This window comes from Melospiza melodia, chromosome 13, assembly GCF_035770615.1.
Source record: "Melospiza melodia melodia isolate bMelMel2 chromosome 13, bMelMel2.pri, whole genome shotgun sequence".
Lineage (NCBI taxonomy): Eukaryota > Metazoa > Chordata > Aves > Passeriformes > Passerellidae > Melospiza > Melospiza melodia.
Genome location: NC_086206.1, coordinates 13,841,589 through 13,863,372, shown reverse-complemented (window position 1 = coordinate 13,863,372; position 21,784 = coordinate 13,841,589). Strand labels below are relative to the sequence as shown.

The window sequence follows — 21,784 nt, the reverse complement described above, 5'->3', positions numbered from 1 at the left end:
TAAATTCAAGAACAATTAACAGTGAACTCCAAATGTACCACAGGACAGTAGGTGCATTTGGGAGATTAAGAAAGAATTACTGTGAGAGCCACCAATCATCTCTAGAGAAGAAAAACAGCACCAAGTTTTCATTTCCTCTGAGAACTGAGACAGCACATTATTCACAACAGGAGACAATCAGTATTAGATCAACTTTATTATATTATCAAATTTGACAATAAAATATTCAAAATCTATTGAACACATTCATACACAAGAACATATAAAATGCCAGGCCTCAGAATATGTTCTGTACAAAATACTGGTTAGTGTAGAGCAGCAAAGTCACTGCCAAACATTCCCTGAATTTAAGAGGGCCTTGAACACACTGTGCTCCAAGAATTACCTTAATACCAAACATTCCTTCCTTTGGTCTGCAAGTCCTTTGCAATTATTGCTAGTTAGCGAAGCTTTCTGCTTTTGTACAAATCACATAGTGACTCTGAACCTTTTCAGAAGTACTACAATGACAGCTGAAAGCTTCTTCAGCATTGTCTATACAAGTTGCCAAAAATAAGAAACACATTTGGTCCTCAAGACTAGTTTTGGTTTCTGAAAATATCCTGGAAGAATAAAACTAAGTAAAAATTATGGAAAGAGACACATAATTAATGCTTTAGGTATAACAAAGGTACATTAGTGAATTCAGACACTTCAGCTGTGCAGTGTGGCAAAGCACCTGAGTTAATCCTCTTATCAAAGTGCCACATTCTCACAAAATATATTTTTCAGACCTCCCTCCCCACAGGAATGGAGACAGCTCAGAGCCCGTGGCTGCAGCAGGTCTGACAGCAGTGCTCAGTGCTGCCCCTGCAGAGGATCTGCTCAGAGAGCAGCCACTCCTCACACAGTGCAGGGCTTCCACTTCAGCAACTGGAATAATGCATTCACTTCTCAGTGAGAACTGCATCCTAACATACAAGAAACTGCAAATGAAAGGGCTGATGATCATTTGGAAGGGGGAAAAACGACCCCACACTTTCTGGACATAAAACTCCATCCTGCAGATGCACCACAAGCAATCAAAGAACACCAGAGGTGCTGTGCTTGCTCTTACACAGTACTTAGGATTCAGGTACACACATTTCTTTACAACAGTACAACAAGGCTTTATAGTGACAAACAGCAGAACAAACAAATAAAAGCCTCGAAAAACCTTCAGCTTCATTTTACCACATTAACTACCACAAGGCTTTTCTAGTAACAGAAAACTGGTATAGAAATCTTCAGTTTAAAAGATACAGCCAACTAATCTCAGAAACTGTACTAGGTTGCCAAAATTAGAAAATAATAAAAAAGTTGTGCTTTTTTCTTCTTTTGGGTCACAAAAAGTGTATTTTAAAAGTACTAAAGAAAAGAGCCCAAGCATTTTTTGAATAATGTATTTTGGAACTTCAAATCACAAAAAACCCTGCAGCTAAATTCTTGCTAGGAGACTGAAAATGCTATTGATTAATGGGTAAGGATCCAAATGAATCTTACAAACATTCTCCAGATCAGGTTAAGAATTGTTTACCTACATTGTTTTCTCATTTTTCAGCCCTTGATGTCTATGTTGGTATCCTGCAATAGAGCCTCCAGCTCCACTCAATCCAGTGCTTATTAACAGGCATTCTCCTTCAGCAAGAAACACAGATTGTGATTATATGTTTTCTGTAATTTATTCAGATAGCCATTTATTCAAAAATTGAGTCAGACCAAGGAAGAGCTTTATCATCTTCGAGCAGTCTTGGAACATAAGCCTGAAGCTTATCCAGCTGACAAGCCCTGCATAAAATAGATCACTTGGCTAAAGGGCAATTTCTGTGGGGATTTTTTGAAGGAGGGGTCGAGTTGGCTTTTTTCTCCCTCCTTGCTGTTGTAGGACTTCTTCTTTTGTGGGGATTGATTGTTTAAGTTGACTGGTTGTGGGGTTTTTTGTTGGGTTTTTTTTTTCCAATCGCAGCAGTTACACATTGCAAAGGCTGTGGACAAGTCAGTACTTACTCTGGAAAAGTCTAGGCAATATTGCTGCTGGACTATAGGGTCCTGGACAAGTGAGGACAAGATTGATGATCTATTTTAAAAATCAGGAAAACGTCTACACTCCCTCAACATAAGCACTAGGAAAAAATGCAGAGGGGGAAACAAAGCTACATAAGGAAGTTAAAACCTAGTAAGATAATCAGCTTGGTGATGACTCTAGTTCTAATTTTTTTGAATAAACAAAAGATTTCTGAATTAAAACTAAAGTCTTAAAACTACCTCCTGATTCCATTCTACAATAGCAGGAGTTCAAGCTCGTCAGTTCAACAGATCTTATTGATATGTCCAGTGGCAGAAAACATTTTAGGCATGCTACCAAAAGAGTTAAAACTTTAGCCTTTAGACAAATTCAGTTTCTTAAGTAACAAATCCTTAATAGTTTGATGAGTTTCTGCAACTCTTAAAATATTTTTCTTGGAGAACCTAGCATTTTGAAAGCATTCCAAGCTGTGTTTTTAGAAAACTAAGTGCGGTCTAACTGGGTGATTTGTTTTAAAGCAAGCAAGAGAAAATTTTTGAGTATAACTATTTCTCCAACAGGACATCTGTAATCAGGGTGGTAGATATGATGGCCTTTAGACCTGAACTTCTGTGGAGTTCAGAGTTGAAATAACTATTTTAACATTGAGTAGAACAACACTGTAGGAAATTACAGAACTGCGTGTTCAGCAGTTTATAGAAACACTTAAGGAACCACATGTCCCAGCTTCTTCAAACAGCAAAAATGAAACTTGTAATCTATGGGAAATTACTTTTAGTCCTAAAGCAAAAAATTTCTTTTCAGTGGAATGCAATGTTGATCCAGTCACTGCTTAGTCAGATAACTGGATCAGAGCCAGAGTATTTGACTGAGAACAAGGTTTATATTCTATACTGGTTTTCATTCCCCACTCTATTTCAGAAGTTCACTTTTCTTTAAATACTGCCTACCATCCATTATCATTTCCACCACAGGAGGTTGTTTTCCACCCAGAAATGCAATTCTATACCTTAGAGATTGCCAGTATTCAATTAGCTTTGATTGGTGTGCTACTCCACACTGCTCCAAGTTATTACAAGCACCAACCACAGTTTAGCTTCATTCCCTCACTGAGAAATAAAGCACAGGCTAAGAACTCCTCAGACTCCAGACTGTATGTGATCAGGGATTCTAGAAGTTGATGAGCAAACCATTTCCTCTTTCTAAAATAACCCAGTAGGGCACCTAATAAAGAAGCTTCAAGTAATTCACACATCTGTCTTTCCCCCCCACAGGCTGTAATAAATAAAAGTCTGGATTACAATGGTAGCACAGTTCCAGGCAGACCTCTTCCCTATTTTCCCTAGTAGATATGCACATTTACAAACTAATCCACTGGGAACTGTGGATCAGAATATGCAAGACCTTTTAAAATGCTTACTGTGTTTGCCAAATTGTTAATATCATTCCCTTGGGCATCCAAAATTGCCATCCTTCCTAGCCTTCCACTCCAAAACTGCAAAGACCACACAAAGGAACTCTGGGATCTATAACTCCATGTGGCACGTGCAAGGGGCTGCACAGTCTCCAAATGAAAGTCTGTATGACCATTGGACACAACACCAGAGGCACCAAAATGCATATTTGACAAAATTTTCAGAATGTGAAAATATTATGAAACATCATGAACACAAATCAGAGACAAACAATCATTTAGAATACCAAGCAAATTGAAAACAACCTTTTAAAAAAGCAAAATAAATAATTCAAATATCTAAGTATCAAGGGATTAAAAGGCATTTCCCCATATTTAAGGGAAGGCATCACAGGTGAGGAAAATAACTATCAACACAAGGTTATCACAACTCAAAGAGCAGCTTTTTCACATAGGAGATCGTGGTTTCATTGGACAGCATTTGAATGTGCTCATTTCCTGCAAGCTCAAGCATCACCACTTCCTGTTCTTGCCTGTGCACCCACTTTCTACACTGCAAGGCACTCTGTAAGTTCACTGTACCATCCCCATCGCTGTAGAAGATCTTGGGCTCCCTGTCAGGGAAGCTCTCGTAGTGGAAGGAGTCGGGGGTTTCCACGCCCGTGCCGTAGAGGCAGTGGATGCGCACGCCGGGCGGGGTCATGGCGTACACCAGGGGCTCCGTGTCCTGCCTCATCAGCCAGCCATCCTCGAAGTTAATGTCCCTGTAGAACTTCCAGTAATCCCTCAGTGTGTAGTTGGCTGTGGGGGTGCTCACAAACACCTTGTCTGGAGGCCACGTGTAGTTGTAGGGCAGCATCCAACTCGTGGAAACTGCTGATCTCTGCTGGTCTCTGATCTTGAGGGAACTGATAACAGGGATTCTGTTGTTGTCACCTTAGGGAAAAAAAGCAGAATTTCATTATCCAGAAAGCAAGACATCAATCTTAATCAGTAACAATTACTAGCACTCATGGTGATAACATGAACAAGTTTGTTCCCCTGGCTTACAGTGACAATTTGAAAAGTTTTTCCTCATTTATGATTGTCCCGTAAATTAACTTCTGCAAACTGACTTTTAATAACTTCTAAGATTTAAATATGAGTTGATGAATGACTGAAACAAATGGCTTAAACTAACACATTATTAAAGGATAATTTATATGCACCTTTCTGCATATTTTAACAATTGTTCTTCCATCTTCACAAAATCAAAAGCTGCTTACTAATTACAGTGATTACTTAAAAAAAAAAAAACTGAGACAAACACAAATTTATATTCCTTTTTTTTTTCATTATCACAGTGGCTGTCACATCTCAATTCTTTTGTCAGCTGAACTTTGAATTTTATTTTCCATTATTAGATCCAGGTGGTTACAGCATGTAGTGGTCCAGGTCAACCATGCCATAAAAATTGGAATGCTGCAACTGAAACCACTCTTCAAAGAAAAATATACTTGGGTGGTATTTCAATTCCATGGGGTGGCACTATTGCTTCAGCAAGGAGAAACAAAGCACAGTAATGCCATCTTTAGGAGGACTATATGGAGACATAGCTAGTCTGAAAGAGATAAAGGAAATTCAAATGCACAGCAAGAATCACAAAGGTCCTGAAAAATGGGTCTCATGATACTGTGTGGTGTAACAACTTCACTGTGCACTCTCACTGCTAAGTTACTGAACACTGCTTGGCAGCTTTCAGCAAAGAAAGCCCAAGTTCTGAACTGAACAATGAAAAGAATGTGTACAAGATTTATTTCCAGCAGAATAATCAAACACAGAACCTGACTATCCCAGCCTTCTCTTACAGAACTCTCACAAAGTGCTTCTCAAATCCTTTACTTTTCTCGTAAGTGAAGAAGTACACGATGGCCAACATCACATTTAAGTCAGCAGACACATCAAAACCTTAGATGTAAGGAAGACACTGCTAATATTTCAACTTTTCAACACATTAAAAATAGAAACAAACCACTGTGAGCTTTGTGTCTTTGCCCACTATAGTGGGATACAGCAAAGCTCATGTACAAGTAGCTGAAAGTATCACAGAAATTTCCAGAAAACAATTCCACCTGTGTACTGTTTACCACTTTGATAACACAGCTGGATTTGACATGAAGTTCCTGGCATCACATATTATAAACAGGAATGGGAGCAGAAAGAATGCATTCATAGAGTGCCTTGTCTTTCCTGCTGAAATGCAGTATTTTCCTTTAAAGCTACAATTCTTCAGCATACTAACCCTAATAATTTTAGAAACTCTTAAATGGACTAATGCAGTCCAAGGGCTGATGGTGGTGCTTTACTACAGATATTTGAGACAGAAACAGCTTAACCTGTACATTCTGATATTATGTTTGCCCATGTAATTTTCCCACATGGTTCTCAAATTTCTGCTCCAAAACATAGAAGTTTAGTACAACAGATACACAGATTAAAAGATGACTGACTATATTTTAGTATAAATTCAGTTATTCATTATGCATTAGTAGAATTAGCCACTTTGCTTGAGATGCATTATAAAGTGTAGACAAGGTATGAAGCAGAAAAGTTTAATCCAACAGAGATAAGGGACTATGAAATATAATAGTGTAATTTTATGAGGGTGATAACATTCTTCACTTCTTGCCATTTCTGTATCAAGCATGTCAGACAAAGTCTGTGGGAAAAGGGAATTAAATTTTTACAGTGACATTTCAACAGCTTTAACAATGTGTAAATTGGATGTTTGTATTGAGTCAAGTTTTCTAATTAGTAATGGAGTAGTGCACTACTGTTCAGAATCAAATGCCTTTGCTAAGCAAAGTATTCTTTGCTCTGTCCATGCATGGCTGACTCTTGCTGTGTGTTTTGCATTTTGATGAAGTCCAATTTTTGATGTCAGCTTTGATTAGGAAGAAGACAGTGGATATCCAAAGCTAACAAGTCAGAAACAAGCTACAAAACCAAGCCAGAAACATTGAGAACTAAATATCAAAGCACATGATGCAATTATGGTATCACATGATGGGTAAGTGAACATTTTCCATCAGTCATTTTCAGTTACTTAGTGAAATACATTATGCTGCTTTTTTCAATTTTTTTGGTTTTAGTCTCTGGCATATCCAGTGTGGTAAACCCAAGACCTCAAAGATTCACTTTCCTAATCTGCAGAGTTACAATTTTCACCTGACATTAACACTGAACACAAGTTCCCCACCATCTCTACAAATTTCCTTTAACATTAACCTCAAGCAGCTGCGTGATCTTTAATCAAAGGAAACTGCTGAATGTTCTGAAGTCCTTGGTAGCTTTGCAGTACTGAACAGAGATCAATCTGGCTGGTGGCAGAAGAGACAGAAAGGGAAGGCATCGGGCCAAACAGCAGACAACACAACAATCTGCTGAAAAAGGTCAGGAGAGGTCAAGAAGGGAGAAAGCTCCTGGTTACAGGATGTGGGAAATCTCAGTCCACCCCCACAAGCATGAAAGATAACAGTTGGGTTGCAGGGCTTGAAACACCTAGTTGTTATTGCTTACAAAAAAGTATTTTTCCCTTCATGGTACCTTAAACTCTTATCCTGCAGTCCCACAGTCCACAGCCTCGTTAGCACTGTGCACTACACACAGCACAGGGCAAAGCCTCAAATTACCCACCTGAGGCCAGCACACGCAGAGTTTTGGCCACTCCCCCCCACGGAGCACCTAATGACACATAATCCTTGATGTACTTGTCCTTCCAATCCTGGGGCTGGCGGTTCAGGAAGTAGAGGGTGTACATGTTCCCCATGCTGTGGGCAATCAGCACAACAGGGCTCCCATACTGCTCGTACAGCAACTCGATCATCTTGCGAAGCGCCACAAAATAGTCTTCATTCTCATCTAAAATACACACATTACACAGTGAGAGTTCTTAATTGGGAATGCTGAGCTTTAAAAACAAGCTTTTAAATAATGGTGTTGAACTGTCTGCAGAATTAATAATGCAGACTTAGAAATTTCAATATTGAATGGGAGGGTTGGGGGTTTTTCATACTTTGCTGAAATGGGTTTTTTCTGTTGTTTTTTTCTGGTTTTAAGCAAATTTTAAGTAGCAAGTTGTTTAAAGAAAAAAAAAAACGAAACCACAACACTGAGCTTGAATTTGTATCCAGGAGTACCCTGGTCCTGAGAACTAAACAAAACTAAGTTTTTAGATTGTGAAGGATGAGAGAAGTGATTCAATTTTTGCTGGCTAGGAGAGTCAACATTTCATTAAAGTAACAGTATATTATTTACTTGGTGCCTTTCTCCAGTCATAAGGTGCTCCTCTTACGTCTTCATCACGTTTGTAGCCCCAATCTACTAAACTCTGCACCAACATATAAAAGTAACTTCCTGTAAATATCAGATAAGAGAAACAGAAGAGTAACAAGGTTAGTGTGAGAAGCAGCTGTCAGCCACTACTGCAAAACATGTTCCAGAGGCAGTATCTGTGACACCATATGTACACACTAAATCTGCAGTTTGCCTTTAACAATCTAGAAAGCTGCATACATATTAAACAAAATGAGTTATGCTCACTATCCCCCAAAATCGAGAGAATATCACCACTAAACCTTACTAGATGGCTGACCTCTCAAACCTTTTGGCAGCCAAATGTAGCATACACAAAGTGGATAAATTTTACTCAGCAGAGGAAAGTTTACCCTTGAACTGCAAGATAATAATTTCTGAGGGGTTTTCAGAGTCATAGCTTTTGTTGATTACAAATTGACAACAGGTAGGGAGTAACAGTTGGCCTGGACTTCAACATTTATTCTTGGAAACAAATGCTTATTATATACCCTAGGGCAGAACTCCAGAAACTACCCCAAAACTTTTTTTATCTCTGGGGTAGTGGACTAAGACTTAAGTAATTGAAGATAAAGCTGTAATAGCAGAAAGGGAAATAGCTGCAGACTGAATATTGAAAGATGTTACTTAATACAAGGTTTGACATGTGGGATTTAAGTATTACCACGACTAAACGCATCAGAACAGTCTACTGAACATGAGAGCCATGTTTAAATTTTGAGCAGAACCTCATTTGTTAGTCTTGAATGTTTATCATACTGTCCCCTCAAGTGGAGAATTGAATCATGGTGTAAGAGTGACCTAGTGCAGATCATTAAGCACATCACTGCCCTCAAAGAACAGATCCATGCAATGCAGCTGGTGAAGCTCAGTCCATTACTGACTATTCAACTCCTCCAGTCTTCAGCCACAGTGAACAATTCACAGAAGCTTATCAAACTCAGAGTTTTCTGAAACATGACTTCTACAAAAGCATCAAACAAAAAACCTGCCAACACATGAATGCAGAAATCTTTTGCAGCACAAATGCAATTATACAATTATTCTGACACCAGCAAAATACAAGGAGCTACACATTGTGGTACCATATCTCCCAAACCAATTAACCCAAAGAACAGCTTACTCAGAACTCATGCTTTTATTTCAGTTTTGCTTGTCAAGCTTCTGTCACAGAATTTTCTACTCAACCCATCTCATTTTCAGAAAGCATCTGTCCTCAATATGCCTACTCAGATTTCATCCACCAAACTTAGATTTGACTAAATACCATGGAATCTTCTTGTCTCAATCTGTCAGGCCACGCAACAAATGAAACAATACAATGCAATGAAAACTCTTAAAAGCCAAGTGATTTGAAATCACATTTCAGGAGCTTGTTGCATAAAGACAAACGAGAAAAACCCTGCAAGTGACAAAGCACGCCAGACACAGCTTGTACATACCAACACTCCTTTTACTTGGGTCAAGAAATTCCAAGGAAAACGTCTGCCCAAAGCCTGGCACTCTGATATCCACCCCATCTGGTGGTTTTGTGATCTTACTTGTTCGATTATACACCAGCCTGGGGAGGAGGGGAAGGAAAACAATGAAAAAAGCCATGAACCATGTTTTATTGCCACATGACAACCCTCAATTACACTGGGTCTTACATTCTGAGTGCAGTACAAGAACTTTAAGTGCTGTTACTCAGAAGGAGGAAAAAACCCAACCCAAGCAGACATGATCAGAGTACTCTCATGGCTAAGAGATCATACAGTGCAAACAATTACTTTAATTACTTCAATGCTTCATGGTGCAGAACCTAAAACTTTTTGTCTCTGTAAAACTGAGCATATGAAAGTGCAACTGAACTTCATCTTTAAAATATCAGCTTCTTTATATAGTTCTACACCATTTGACTTTGCATTGAGCCACAAAATGGAAAAACTTATGAAGAGCATAGGAATGTGGCACTAGGACAGAAAATACCTATTAAATCAGACATCAAAAATATTAACCTACCTAAAAATAATGAATTTCTATTTAACTAGAAACACCCATACCAGCATAAGGGAATACTTTATTTCCTGACTAATGACAACTAGCACCTCAGTAAACACATTGAGGTATTGAATGTTGTGTAAATACTTTTCAAATCAACTTAGGATGTGAGGAATCTGGAGCATTGAGTCAGGAGTTTGTTTCTTTAATCATCCCTGTTATTACAGTTGGGGGTTGGTTTGTTTTTAGTACCATATCAATACAATTGCCATTTCTGAATGCAAGTTCTTGCTCCTAGATGGAGTCTAAGAATCTAAACTGATGCACAAATCTCTTAACAAAAATCTCTAATCCATAAGGCACAGGACAAGACAAAGCAGATTACTTGGCAACAGCTCAGTACATTCATAAAAGAGCAAAATGCCAACACAATAGTTTTTAATTGCACCAGCTAATTATATCTTGTTTTCATACATATATTTATATTAATTTACAGGAACACTAATAAAAACAGATTGGAAATAACATGAAAGCTTTAAATTAGGCAATTCTTAAAACCAAAATATTTCAGCTGGAACTTCCTGTGCATCAGTTTCTGCCCATTTCCTCTTGTCCTATTGCTTGGCAAAAAAAAAAAAAAAAAAAAAAAAAAAAAAAAAAAAAAAAGAGAAGAAAACCACCTCCTTGAGATAAGGGCCATAGAGGAGTCTAACAAGTGCTCAAACCTACACTGAGTCACTGGTAGAAGAGAAAGGGGAAGAAATTAAGAGAGCCTCTGCTCCTCATCAGCAATTACAGCCACTTGAGATGAAACAGAGCTGCATCCTCAGACCCATCCTGTTAGCTTACCCAGCAGAACTCCAAGTCATTCCTTTCACTGCTCTTGAATCAGAAAAGTAATTTAAAGGCAGCCATTCTGCATGTCAACCTATGGAAAGGATGGAACTGCAAAGAGCAACATTTCTGCTCTTACCTGATATTATCAATCCAGCAGTCAATGATGACAGGCAGAAGCAATTCCAGATTCAGCCAGAGTGTAAAATAACTGTCTGTCTTCTTAGAGCAGAGATAGTGCACCACTGATGGCTTATCTAACTTTGCTTCCAACTGATTACCTAAGTCCCCTGGAACTGAAAAATATAAAGAGAGAGAGATGTAAAAAGGAGACAGTTAATTAAAGCATATAACATTTTCTATTGCAGTATACACAGCTAAATACTGTAGCCCTTATGTGCATCATCACTGCACCCAGAGACACCATCAGGTTTTGTAATTGGAGAACAAATACTACATAAGAAGGTACTACATATACATTTTCCACTGAAAATATTTATATACTTTCAAAGCTCATTACCTGAGAAACCAACATGTAGAATGATTCTGGATGAACAGCTCCTAACTTCAAAGAGCAGACTATAAAGGAGCATGTAAGGCCATAGGCATGAAAAAAAAAAGATTGTGTAGGACATCATCAAACTGATCTGGGTTTCCAAGTACAGACTGAATCTTTCTGCAAGAACTTTTTTTCCAGAGCACCACAACTACACCATTTTCTTCTCTTTAAATGGCTGCCTGCAAACTATCAATTTGACATTAGAAATGTAAAAAGTAAAAGATTGATTTATATTACTTATCTTCCCTTCTTCACATAAGACCAGACTTTTACAACACAAGACATGGTTGGCTAACAATGTAAAAATGCAGTTTTATCTCTTTTACATTCAGGTTTTGGCAACAACAGTTACCTTTTTTCCTTTGGATACCTTACCTGAGTAAGACTTGGTGGAAAGGGTCTTGGCTATTTGCACCTTCTTAAGGCATATACTAAATGTCAGTATTCCTTTGACTAAGGTTTATTCTTCATTATTTTTTAAACCCTAGATGGAAACATGAACGCTTTCCCAAATTAGAATTAGTCTTAACCAAACATTAACAATTTTCAGCACAAAGTTTTCAGAGAAACTTCTTAAATTGTTATGCTTAGCATTTTTTCCTCAAGAACCAGAAAGAGAAAAGCATTTCAGTAACTGAAAAGTTTCTCTGTAATAGAAAAAATTAGAAGTTAGGCACTTCTTAAAGGTTCCCTCCACTCCTTTCAGGTCCACAAAGCCCCCTTTTTAGGGTGTGCATATCAATGTTTAGTTTTGAAGTTTTTAATGCAGGTCTACCCACACATTTGTTCCCCCTATCCTCCAGTAAACTGTGCAATCAAATCAGTTTGAGTTCTATAATACACTGGTACTTAGCAATGGTTTAAGGAAAGAGAGAATACCATTTAGCAGAATGCCTAATTTAACCAGAAAACCAGATGTGCTTTTAGAAAAAAAGTTATTGCAGAACTGAAAAAGGCCAAAACTTCAGATAACCACATTCTTACAACCTCCAACCACAGCAGGTTTTGCTCCACCATGAGATGTACCTCAGGATTTCTTTATTAACTACCTCTACTTTCTCATTAGGTTTTTAGGAGCTTTATTTTTGTCACCTTAAGTGAAACGTTAAAAGGCCCAGTAGCTGACCACAGTTTATTTTAGGTCATATTTCAAGGACTCTGATATACTGGAAAGCATAGTAAGGGAGATTTCAGCATTGCATCACACCTTAGAAAGAGTTTACTGAAGTTCAGTCTTGTAACCTCACAGAATCCTACTGAGGAATTGCTTAGAAAACTACTGCAACAACTTGTTCCAGTCTCGTGCCTCTGCCCTGTCAGTGCTTTTAATTGGAAAGGGACCAGAATGTAATTCTATTTATATCAATCTGTCATGACTGGCCAGTTTCTGCAGCAGACCTGCCAAGGACAGAACAGGTTGATTTTGTCTTCAGTTTCAACGCGAAACAAAGAAGGGTGACATTTTGTTCTAGCCTAAAATCTCACTTCCTTGGGTAAAAATAAAGTTCTTCCAGCAAAGACACCCTTCAAAGACTTAGACAAACACCTGGGGTATTAGAGTTTGAAGAACTTGCTGAGGTTTCCAAACTGCACTCAATCAATCACAAGCACTCCTGCTCAGAGCAGGGAAAACTCACAGCTGAAGAAGTTTCAGATTATAATCAAGATACATCTATCAACAAAGCACTGAAAGCAGGAAACTGTACAAAATCTCACTCGGACTTAATGGAATGATCTCAGATTAACTGCAACTTTCATTTAGTTAAGAAATTTTATCTTCAAGCTTCTGGATGATAGAGGCTCTGCTCCTGTGTCCAATTCAGGACACAAGATGAAAAACATGACATACTGATGTTACTCAAGGGATGATAAGAAACAAGATGAAAAACGGCAATTTTTTCAATTCTAAACAGAAGATAAAGGACAAGTTCTACCTGTGCAAAGACAAATACTGTAGCTAAAAATAAATTCTGATGTACAGGTATGATGCCTGTTTGTTTGTAAAGCAGGGACTAACAAAAATGTTTTTGTCATGTTTACATTTCCATATTAACAGTGAAGTTACTAATCACTATCACTCACACCTTAGGGCTCTTTTATTTTCTAAAGTCTACTTTGCAAACTGAAGATGCTTTGTGATGAACCTATAGGAAACAATACAAAATTTTGATTTTGAGATTATGGAAAAAAACATGCAAGCTCTTCAGCCTTCAACCCAACCAGTTTAACAGTGTTAATGATTTACGTTTTGGCTGGAGAACTACTTAGTGGTTTTTTATAAGTAACAGGTTAAAAAATATCACACTGAAGATTAATTCTGTAGGTTAAGGACATAGCTTTCTAAATTTTCTATGGTGGAATTTGAAAGCAGTAGAAAAACATGTTTCCTTTCCTTTCAGGCCATACAGAGGATGGACCTGCAGGCAGAGTAATCTGTATGCAATTTTTCTACTCCTCTCATCTACCAATATCTGCAGTTCCTAAACCTTTTTGCTGGAAATATTAAAGAGAGTTCTTTAAAGTTCTAAAAGTTCTTTTTAAAGTCTGCAAACTGATCCCAAAATAACTTGTTTGTGAAGTTCTGCAAAACACATCAGCACTAGTTAAAACCGGATGTCCAAGACAAGATCTTCAGCAGTGCCTTGCTTCCCTAATTTGCAGCTGTGTAATTCCTCCGTTGATTTCAGAACTGCAACATTTGGAAAAATTAGATTTCTTATTCAGCAGAAAAATGTGTTTCCATAAGATTTTGAGTTTTATCAGTTCTAGAACATCCTCCTTTTTCAAAAACATGCTAATCCCAACAAAACTCACTCTAATCATCAGTAAGCCAAATTTACTTCCAATATTCATAGTATCCTTGGCTAATTTTTTGGTCTCATATGGCCTGACAAAACCAGTAGATCTCCCTCTGGGATGTGCTTTTATATGATTAAACTGTAAAGAAAAGCACATTTAGAAATATCATTAGAGTTTAAGAGAGGTAATAGACTGTGAATTGCAGTAATTAGCTTTAGGACACATTCCTATCACTATCCTTAAGTCTTAATGACAGATTCACAGTTCCCACCAAGAGACAAGAAGCAAATTGCACCCTAAAAGTGACTTGCCTTAAGACTGCTCAGATAACAAAGAAAAAAGATCATCCAACAAATGTCCAAATATGAGGATCCTTAGGAAAAAAAAAAAAAAGGCATCTATTTAATAACAGGGTGGGGAGCCAGGATATTTTTTCATGCAGGGGAAAAAGAAAAAAAGAGGGCCAGCAGTTGGTACTTTTTTATTGCTTTTATCTGAAATGCAAATGCCTTTGGGTATTTATCAACTATTGTAACTTTTTAACCAGTATTATTTCCTCAAATAACTGTTGCCTCTTTGGTTCTATAAATTAGTCTTCCTGCAAAATGAAGCAACTTCCCAGGAAAATTAATTTTAAACTCTGACTACAGGTCTCTGAGAATGTCTTGAAGCAGCTCTAGACTCCATAGACTGCCACAGAAAAGGCCTTGTTTAAAATTAGGAACAAGAAAGCAAACAACGTCTCACATGATACTTCCAGATACCTTGGATCACATGAGGCATAAACATTTAAATCACTCCTGACATCTAGCCAGCTGACCATACAAACATACACAGCTCAATTAGCAGTCAGCAGGAATTCACAGGCACGGCTCCTTTGCATGTAAATCAATTATTAACAAACTTCATTTAGGTGTCTTTCTAGAAAACTTTAGCCAAGTACCTAACAAATTGTTTGCAGAAGGTATCAGAACATTGATATAGTTATAGTGTTGAGTCAGCTGTAAAAGGTAAAGAGTTCAGTGCATCTGACACTGATCTTATAAGGATGGGTTACCAGCTCCAAAAATGTCCAAGACACGAGATAGTATGCAGTGATTATTGATGGACTGTATCAGAGAATGAAGAACAGCCACAAAAACTGCTTGAAACTAGCATTAAAGACAAGCCTGTTGAACATCACCAAACTGATAAGAGAAGGGTAAAAAATTACAGTTCATCTAAATAAAAGCAGATATGCAGAAGTGATTGCACAGAATATATGTAATATACATTTTTAGTAGAACAGAAGCATTCAGTGAGTTATTTTGGTTCTTAAAGAAGATTTTTCTGTATGATTACATCATTCTGGCTAAATAGAAAACACTTTAAAAAAGGCATAAAAGCATGTCAGTACCATAATTAGTCCCCTTTTCCCCAAAAACACTTGGGAAAGGAATCTGAGACAATCACCTTAGGTTTTAATGAGAACTGGGCCTTATATATCAGGTCTTCAAGCAGGCTCTGTAATAAGGTTTTGACTTTCACCTACTTCTTCTTCTCTAATGTCACTATTGTGTAAATATACTTCAATACTTTTTTATTTACCTCTCAGAGAAAACCAAGCAATTGCATTGCAGTATTTTGCTGTCAGTTACTACCTGTGGCACTTGGTCCCTGGTGTTGCTCCTTTGGTATGAATGAACACCAGCTCCAGGCAGAGCAGCTCCTGCTCCTAAGGAACCTCGACTATGCACAGACCAGCTTAAAAGCAACCTAACCCAAGCCATGTGGTGCCACTCTCCACATTCCTTGTGCCAGCTCCTCCATTAAAGTAATTCAACTACAAAATTAATCACTTCTTCCTCATCAGGTTATTTCCTCATGCTTTAGCAAGACAAAGGACTGCACAAAGTGGCCAGCAAACAGGTACAAGGAAAGCTGGGTGAGCACTAATGAGCTGTTAGACTGGCACAGCTGTTCCACAGAGCCACCTTGCACCTGAGCCAGCGGGGGCTCCCCAAATCTGAGCTGCTGCCATCACAGCTGTGGCCAAGAGTTACAAGGCTGTCTTCGTGCAGCTCAGCTGTTTTCAGGTGTGAGACTCCTCAAAGCAGCAGTTTGTCAGTACCTGGGCAGCAGAACAGAAGTTACCCACACATGAGCAACACTCCATATTTTGCAAGATTTTGCTCTAGTTCCCCTCTGTTACTTGGGTAAGAGTAGATTGCAACTGCAAAGTGGGGTCATTACACAAAAGGTTTGAGAGCAAGCTACACTGTGTCTTGTGACCACCTCGGTCCAAAACATTTCTGAAGTGATCACTATGTTGACAATATTCCTTTTAACAGCATTTCTTCTCTCTTTATTCCTTAAGATCAGGTGGCCAACTTGTCACATACAGAGTGTGACCAAACTTAATTCCCCTTTCTACTGAGGCATGTTAACCTCCAAACAGATCAAGAGGGAGTGCTTTGATCATGAGAACTGATCAAAGTTAGATAAAAATTTATTTTAAAAATGAACTTACATGAGAAGTTAGGAGTCCGGATGCCAGTCTGATAAATCAGGAGGATCAACTCTGGATTCCTACCTCGTATGGGCTCCATATTCATCTCCTATACAAGCTTGTATAGGCTTCTATAATGCAGACTTATAGCTCTATATCTTTTTCATTTGTATATCCAGGTGATGTGGGTTTTTCTCCCTTCCCCCAAACACCTGTGTTAAGCCAGCACTTCGAATGCTTCCCTAAATGATTCTCATAAGCCCTTCCATCATCCTCATCAAAGCAATTCCTAAAAAGCTTATTTTAACATGCCACAAGTGCAAGAAGGAGGAGAACTGGGCAACAAAAAAATCCAGGGAATTTTAAAATGCAGAGACTGACTAGAAAAGAGAGATACAAGTTCTGCAGCATTTGATGAAAATTCACTGTAACAGCAAGAGAGTCTGTTGTAAAGCACTGCGGATGAACATGTGCTCAGCCACACAGTGTTTACCAGAATGTCTTTTCAGGAAATGTAGGTCAGCCACAGTTCTTAAAACCATCCTGAGGGAACATATATACTTACAGAAGATCCATCAGTAGTAAATCCACACTTCTACAGTCGGTAACCCTTTCTGCCAGTTGCTTTTAAATCTTTGATTCCTTTCCAGATAAAGTTCAATAAAATCAGCAACTAAAACATCTCTGTCATCAGGAAGCTTGCACTGGAGCAAGTGCCAAGGCCTATTGCTACATCCAGCACCACAGAGTGGAAAGATGGCATAAAAGATTGTTTCTAGCCTCCTCAGACAGAATTCAAAGAATTCTTGCTGCTTCAACTCCTGCCTCTTAGGACGCCCTTCTGTAGTTTCTACTTCCAAACCACAGCCTGTCAGGCAGTACAGAGACCTTCTAAGAACTGTGGATTTGTACACACTGTGCCCTGAGATAACAAGAACATTTTTTAATATGCTCTGGTAGAGTTTGCCCTTATAAGTCAGAAGTTTGTAACAGTAGTAACAAAGTCACCATCAGAGCCTAAATAACTATCAAGAAATGGAAACTGAACAACATGCCACTTTTCCCATCTTCTTAGTTTTTCTTCCCCTGTGACCATCAAGATAAGAACATGCAACATGCTGAATATATTCACAGGACTGGCTACTGACATTACTGTCACTAAATGCACTTGCTTCTTGGAATGCTTAAGAACTACAGTTTCAGTAGACAAGTTATCGAAACATTTAAAATTTATTTACATCTTATTACCAATGGATACAAAAAGAAACTAACAAGTATTACTTATTAACTTGCATACGAATATTATCTGCATATTCACTACAAATTATTTTGTGTTATCAGGTGAAACGACAGGCCAGTAACAAATACTCGTTTTTCATGTCATATGATGAAACGCCTATTTTTTTTTTTTTTTATTTTGTAATTCAACTGCTGAAACACCCAATCACTCCTCCATCCACATTCTTCGCGAAAGGTTCCTAGAGAGGAAAGACTTAAGCAGGGATGCTCTGGTGTTACTTAATGATCTCGATGCGTGTTAAAATGAGCCTTGTCTGTCCCCCTCCGGCTGCCAGGCCAAGGCAGCCCCAGCCCGGAGCTCCGTCCGCCTGGCCGGGCCGGGCCGAGCTGCCAGCGCCGGAGCAGCGTCGGAGCCGCCGCTCGGTGCGGGCTCTGCACCCGCGGCGCCCACGGAGCCGGGGCAGTGCCAGCGGCGGGCGGGGCGCGCTCCCCGCAGCCGTGCCGAGCCCGCAGCGCCCCGGGCCCCCCCGCCGGGGGTGGGTAACGGGGCCGGCGGGCTCAGCTCAGCTCAGCCCGGCCCCGCAGTGCCCGCCCCGCCGCCCCCCGGCTCTTACCCAGCACCACGGGCGGCCCCGCGGGCCGGCGGCGCGGCGCGCTCCCGCCACCGGGACACAGCAGCAGCAGCAGGAAGAGGCTGAGGAAGGAGCTCCGTCCGGAGCGCGGGAGCCTGGCGCCAGCCGGCAGGAACATCGCCCCTGCGCATAACCCCGGGGCCGGGAGCCGCCACCGCTGCGCCGGGGCTGCTGCGGCCCGGCCGGAGTGCGGCCCCGCCGCCCGGCACGGCCAGAAAAGGGCCCGCCCGCCCCGCCGGGCCCGCCCCCGCTCGCGTCCGCCCCCGCTCGCGTCACCGCCGAGCGCGGAGGGCCCGGGCGGCCGCCGCTCGGCCCCGGCTGTGGGAGCTCGGTCCTCCTGCGGAAAGCCCTGTCAGTGTGGCGGCCCGGCTGTAGGAGCTCGTTCCCTGCCAGAGTGGTGGCCCCGGCTGTGGGAGCTCCATCCCCCCGGGAAAGCCCTGTCAGTGAGGCGGCCCCCGCTGTGGGAGCTCCATTCCCCCTCAGAAAGCCCTGTCAGTGAGGCGGCCCCCGCTGTGGGAGCTCCATTCCCCCTCAGAAAGCCGTGTCAGTGTGGCGGCCCGGGCTGTGGCAGTTCGTTCCCTGTCAGTGTGGCGGCCCCGGCTGTGGGAGCTCCATTCCCTCTCAGAAAGCCGTGTCAGTGTGGCGGCCCCGGCCGCAGGCACAGACTGCTGCTCCGGACAGGTAGGGACAGCTGCCCCCCGTTCTGTTGGGGCCGGCAGAACACTCTAAGGAGGGAGATGTGCTAAGGGAGCAGAGATGTCTCTCATTATTACATCTACAGTTCTTTGGTCGTGAAAATCTAACAGCTAAGTTAATGGGCGTTTGCTGCAAAACATGTCTAAAAATAAGTAGCGCAAAAGGGGCGTGGTCAGAATGGTTGAAAGCCGAAGTGCTTGGAAGAGCTGGGAATTAGTGTCACACGGTCAAAGGACTGGGCATCTGATAGAGGAGCTCACGGGCATGTCTGCACTTCAGGCAACACCCAACTCACCCGGGAGCTAATTGGTACAGAGGATCCCTGGGATCAGGCGTTTGGCAATACTGAGAGGAAAAAAAATCATTAGACCTTTATACATGTAACAAGAACAGGCTGTCCTGTAATTACAGTAATTTGGAACCAGAAGTGTTATAAGCCTTAGTGCTTCAGCAATACCAGTTAGTAGGGGCTACGTGCTCTGTTTGGTGTGCAGGTCGTTTGATGGGTGTCTGCCTGTGGAGAGGAACAAGGAAGGGTATCCATAGAAGCAGAAATTAAATAGAGAAAAAAATGGAACCAGTGCAATCACAGCTCATGGTCAGTAATGATTGTGCTGATGGGCTGGACAAGATTTTCTTGATTCAGTCATATATCTGCTCCTGCTGTGGAAATACACTTTCTAAGCCAGATGTTAGCAATTCATGCTCAGGATAAAGCTATTTCTGACAAGCAATTCATGCTCAGGATAGAGCTATTTCTGACAAGGTTATTTTGCAACAGGAGCACTGCACTGTCTACTTCACAGCTTCCTACATCCGCCAGTGGGTCTAATACTTTTCAGAAATATTCCTACCTTGAATGATTAATACATGAGCATGAACAATATCACAAGTGAAGGTGTAAGGGAAAGACAAGTAGAAGTAGAATTTCTGGCCTCACTAAATTCAGTATTCAGCAACTTCTGTAATTCCTGGAGAGAGACATGTCAGATATTTGTATGTGAAGGCAGAATCTGGTAAATCAGATACACAGCCTACTGAGAGGAGTTTTAAAACACTGCATTGTCTTGGCATTAACATGGAAGCAGAAGGATACATCTTCCTCCTTAAATAAGAAAATTAAAAAACAAATATTCAAGGAAGGTAAGGCTAAATATAAATCTAGACTTGCCTTTTTCTAGGCAGGAGCCACACCTTGTGTGTTTACATCCAACAAACCCAAAGACAGGTGCTTAGTCACCATGCAAGGGTTGACATGAAATTACCTCCTACTGAGGCAAACTGCAGGGTGTGCAAGTGTGACTGACTAAAAGTGATTGCAACAGGGAACCTCGTGTACGAATTAAAAGTTACAAAATACGGCAAAACACCTTATGGGAGGCTAAAACACTATTTAAAAGAATGACTGTGTCTGAATTCAGTTTTCTCTCATACTCAAAAGGCCCAAAAGGCACATGTCCCAATAGCCTGGCTGGGATCACTTGTGTTATGACACAAGGTTCAAGGAATGGCACCTGTCAAGCCCTCCACATCTTGTGGGTTCCCTTGGGTGGCCTCAGAGCATCATCTTGGGGCAGATTTTCTGTGCCTGGCTGTGGGCCTCTAAGGGCACAGACCTTTTGGGCTCCAGGTACATTTTGCATTTGTCAGCATTTACAAGTGCTCCTAGTGATTATCACATATGTATCACTTCTCTAACCATTTCTTCATTGATTCTACTCAGGATGTCTTCAAACTAGTCTTAATATTTCCTTTACAAATCCCTGTGCTCTTTTGACAGCTGGGAACCTCCTCACATTTCACTGAAATACTCTCCATCTAATTCTATCCCAGGAAAAGGCTTCTAAAACCATAGTAACTATTCCTGCAAGCCCAGGCTCTTTAAATAGCAGTCTTTCAGCTGATAAATCAAGTAGCATTTGTTAGTTATTTCTTTTATTGTCTCCTTTTGTGAGATCAGAGCATTTGCATTTAAACACAAAGTGCATTAAGCTCTTTGCTTTTGTAAGGTTTAAATATGCACAGCAAATTTCTGTTTTCACACTGAGTGCCTGGTCCTATTGTCACTCACACCAACAAACCCAGGAACCTGGACACACAGCATTGCTTTCCAGCTGATGATACCCTGCTATTAATTGAGTCAGTGTAACTATTTCCAAGGGCTGCTTTGTTAGAAGAGCAATCCAGCTCTTTCTCCACAGAGAATGACTTAGCAACAGGGATTTGTAGATTAACAGCAGTTTGGGAACATGAGCGTGTGTAGCCACACAGAAATCTACCAGTCATCATCCAAGGCAGATTCAAAAAATAACAGAACCAACTCTACATCTGAACTGCCAGTAAAATGCCAGCCAACTCATTATTTTATAAAATACATTTTATATACTGCTTCCTTCACATGTTTGATATCCAAAGTTGGCTAGAAATGGAAAATGAAATTGTTACAGTTAAACTACTGATAAAAGGAGGACTACATCCTTTTCATTTATGTATGAAGTGAAAAAAATCATTATTCATACTTCAGAAGCCAGTTTGCTATCACTGTAGAATTTTTTTCATGTGCATAATCCATCTTCTAAGAAAATATTCTTTACTTCTTCCAAAAAACCCACATCATAGAAATAAACCATATTAAATGCCAGAAACTACAGTGTCAGTAGCATTATCTTTGTTTAAGACATTTTGAGGGCTTGCACTCTTGACAGAGACCATGAATTGAATTTGAGTTTGCACACTGGTTGTTTAA

General features: G+C 40.3%; 1 protein-coding gene across 1 annotated transcript; it reads right to left on the bottom strand.

Moving 5' to 3' along the window:
* Positions 1 to 177: 177 nt before the first annotated feature.
* On the bottom strand, positions 178 to 18,506 carry PLA2G15 (phospholipase A2 group XV). Its single transcript, XM_063167814.1, has 6 exons — positions 18,325 to 18,506; positions 10,765 to 10,921; positions 9,254 to 9,372; positions 7,755 to 7,853; positions 7,134 to 7,358; positions 178 to 4,394 (listed from the first exon to the last, which is right to left on the bottom strand). Exons 1-6 carry the CDS (start codon positions 18,458 to 18,460, stop codon positions 3,883 to 3,885), a joined length of 1,248 nt encoding a protein of 415 aa, XP_063023884.1. The 5' UTR covers positions 18,461 to 18,506; the 3' UTR covers positions 178 to 3,882.
* Positions 18,507 to 21,784: the final 3,278 nt, after the last annotated feature.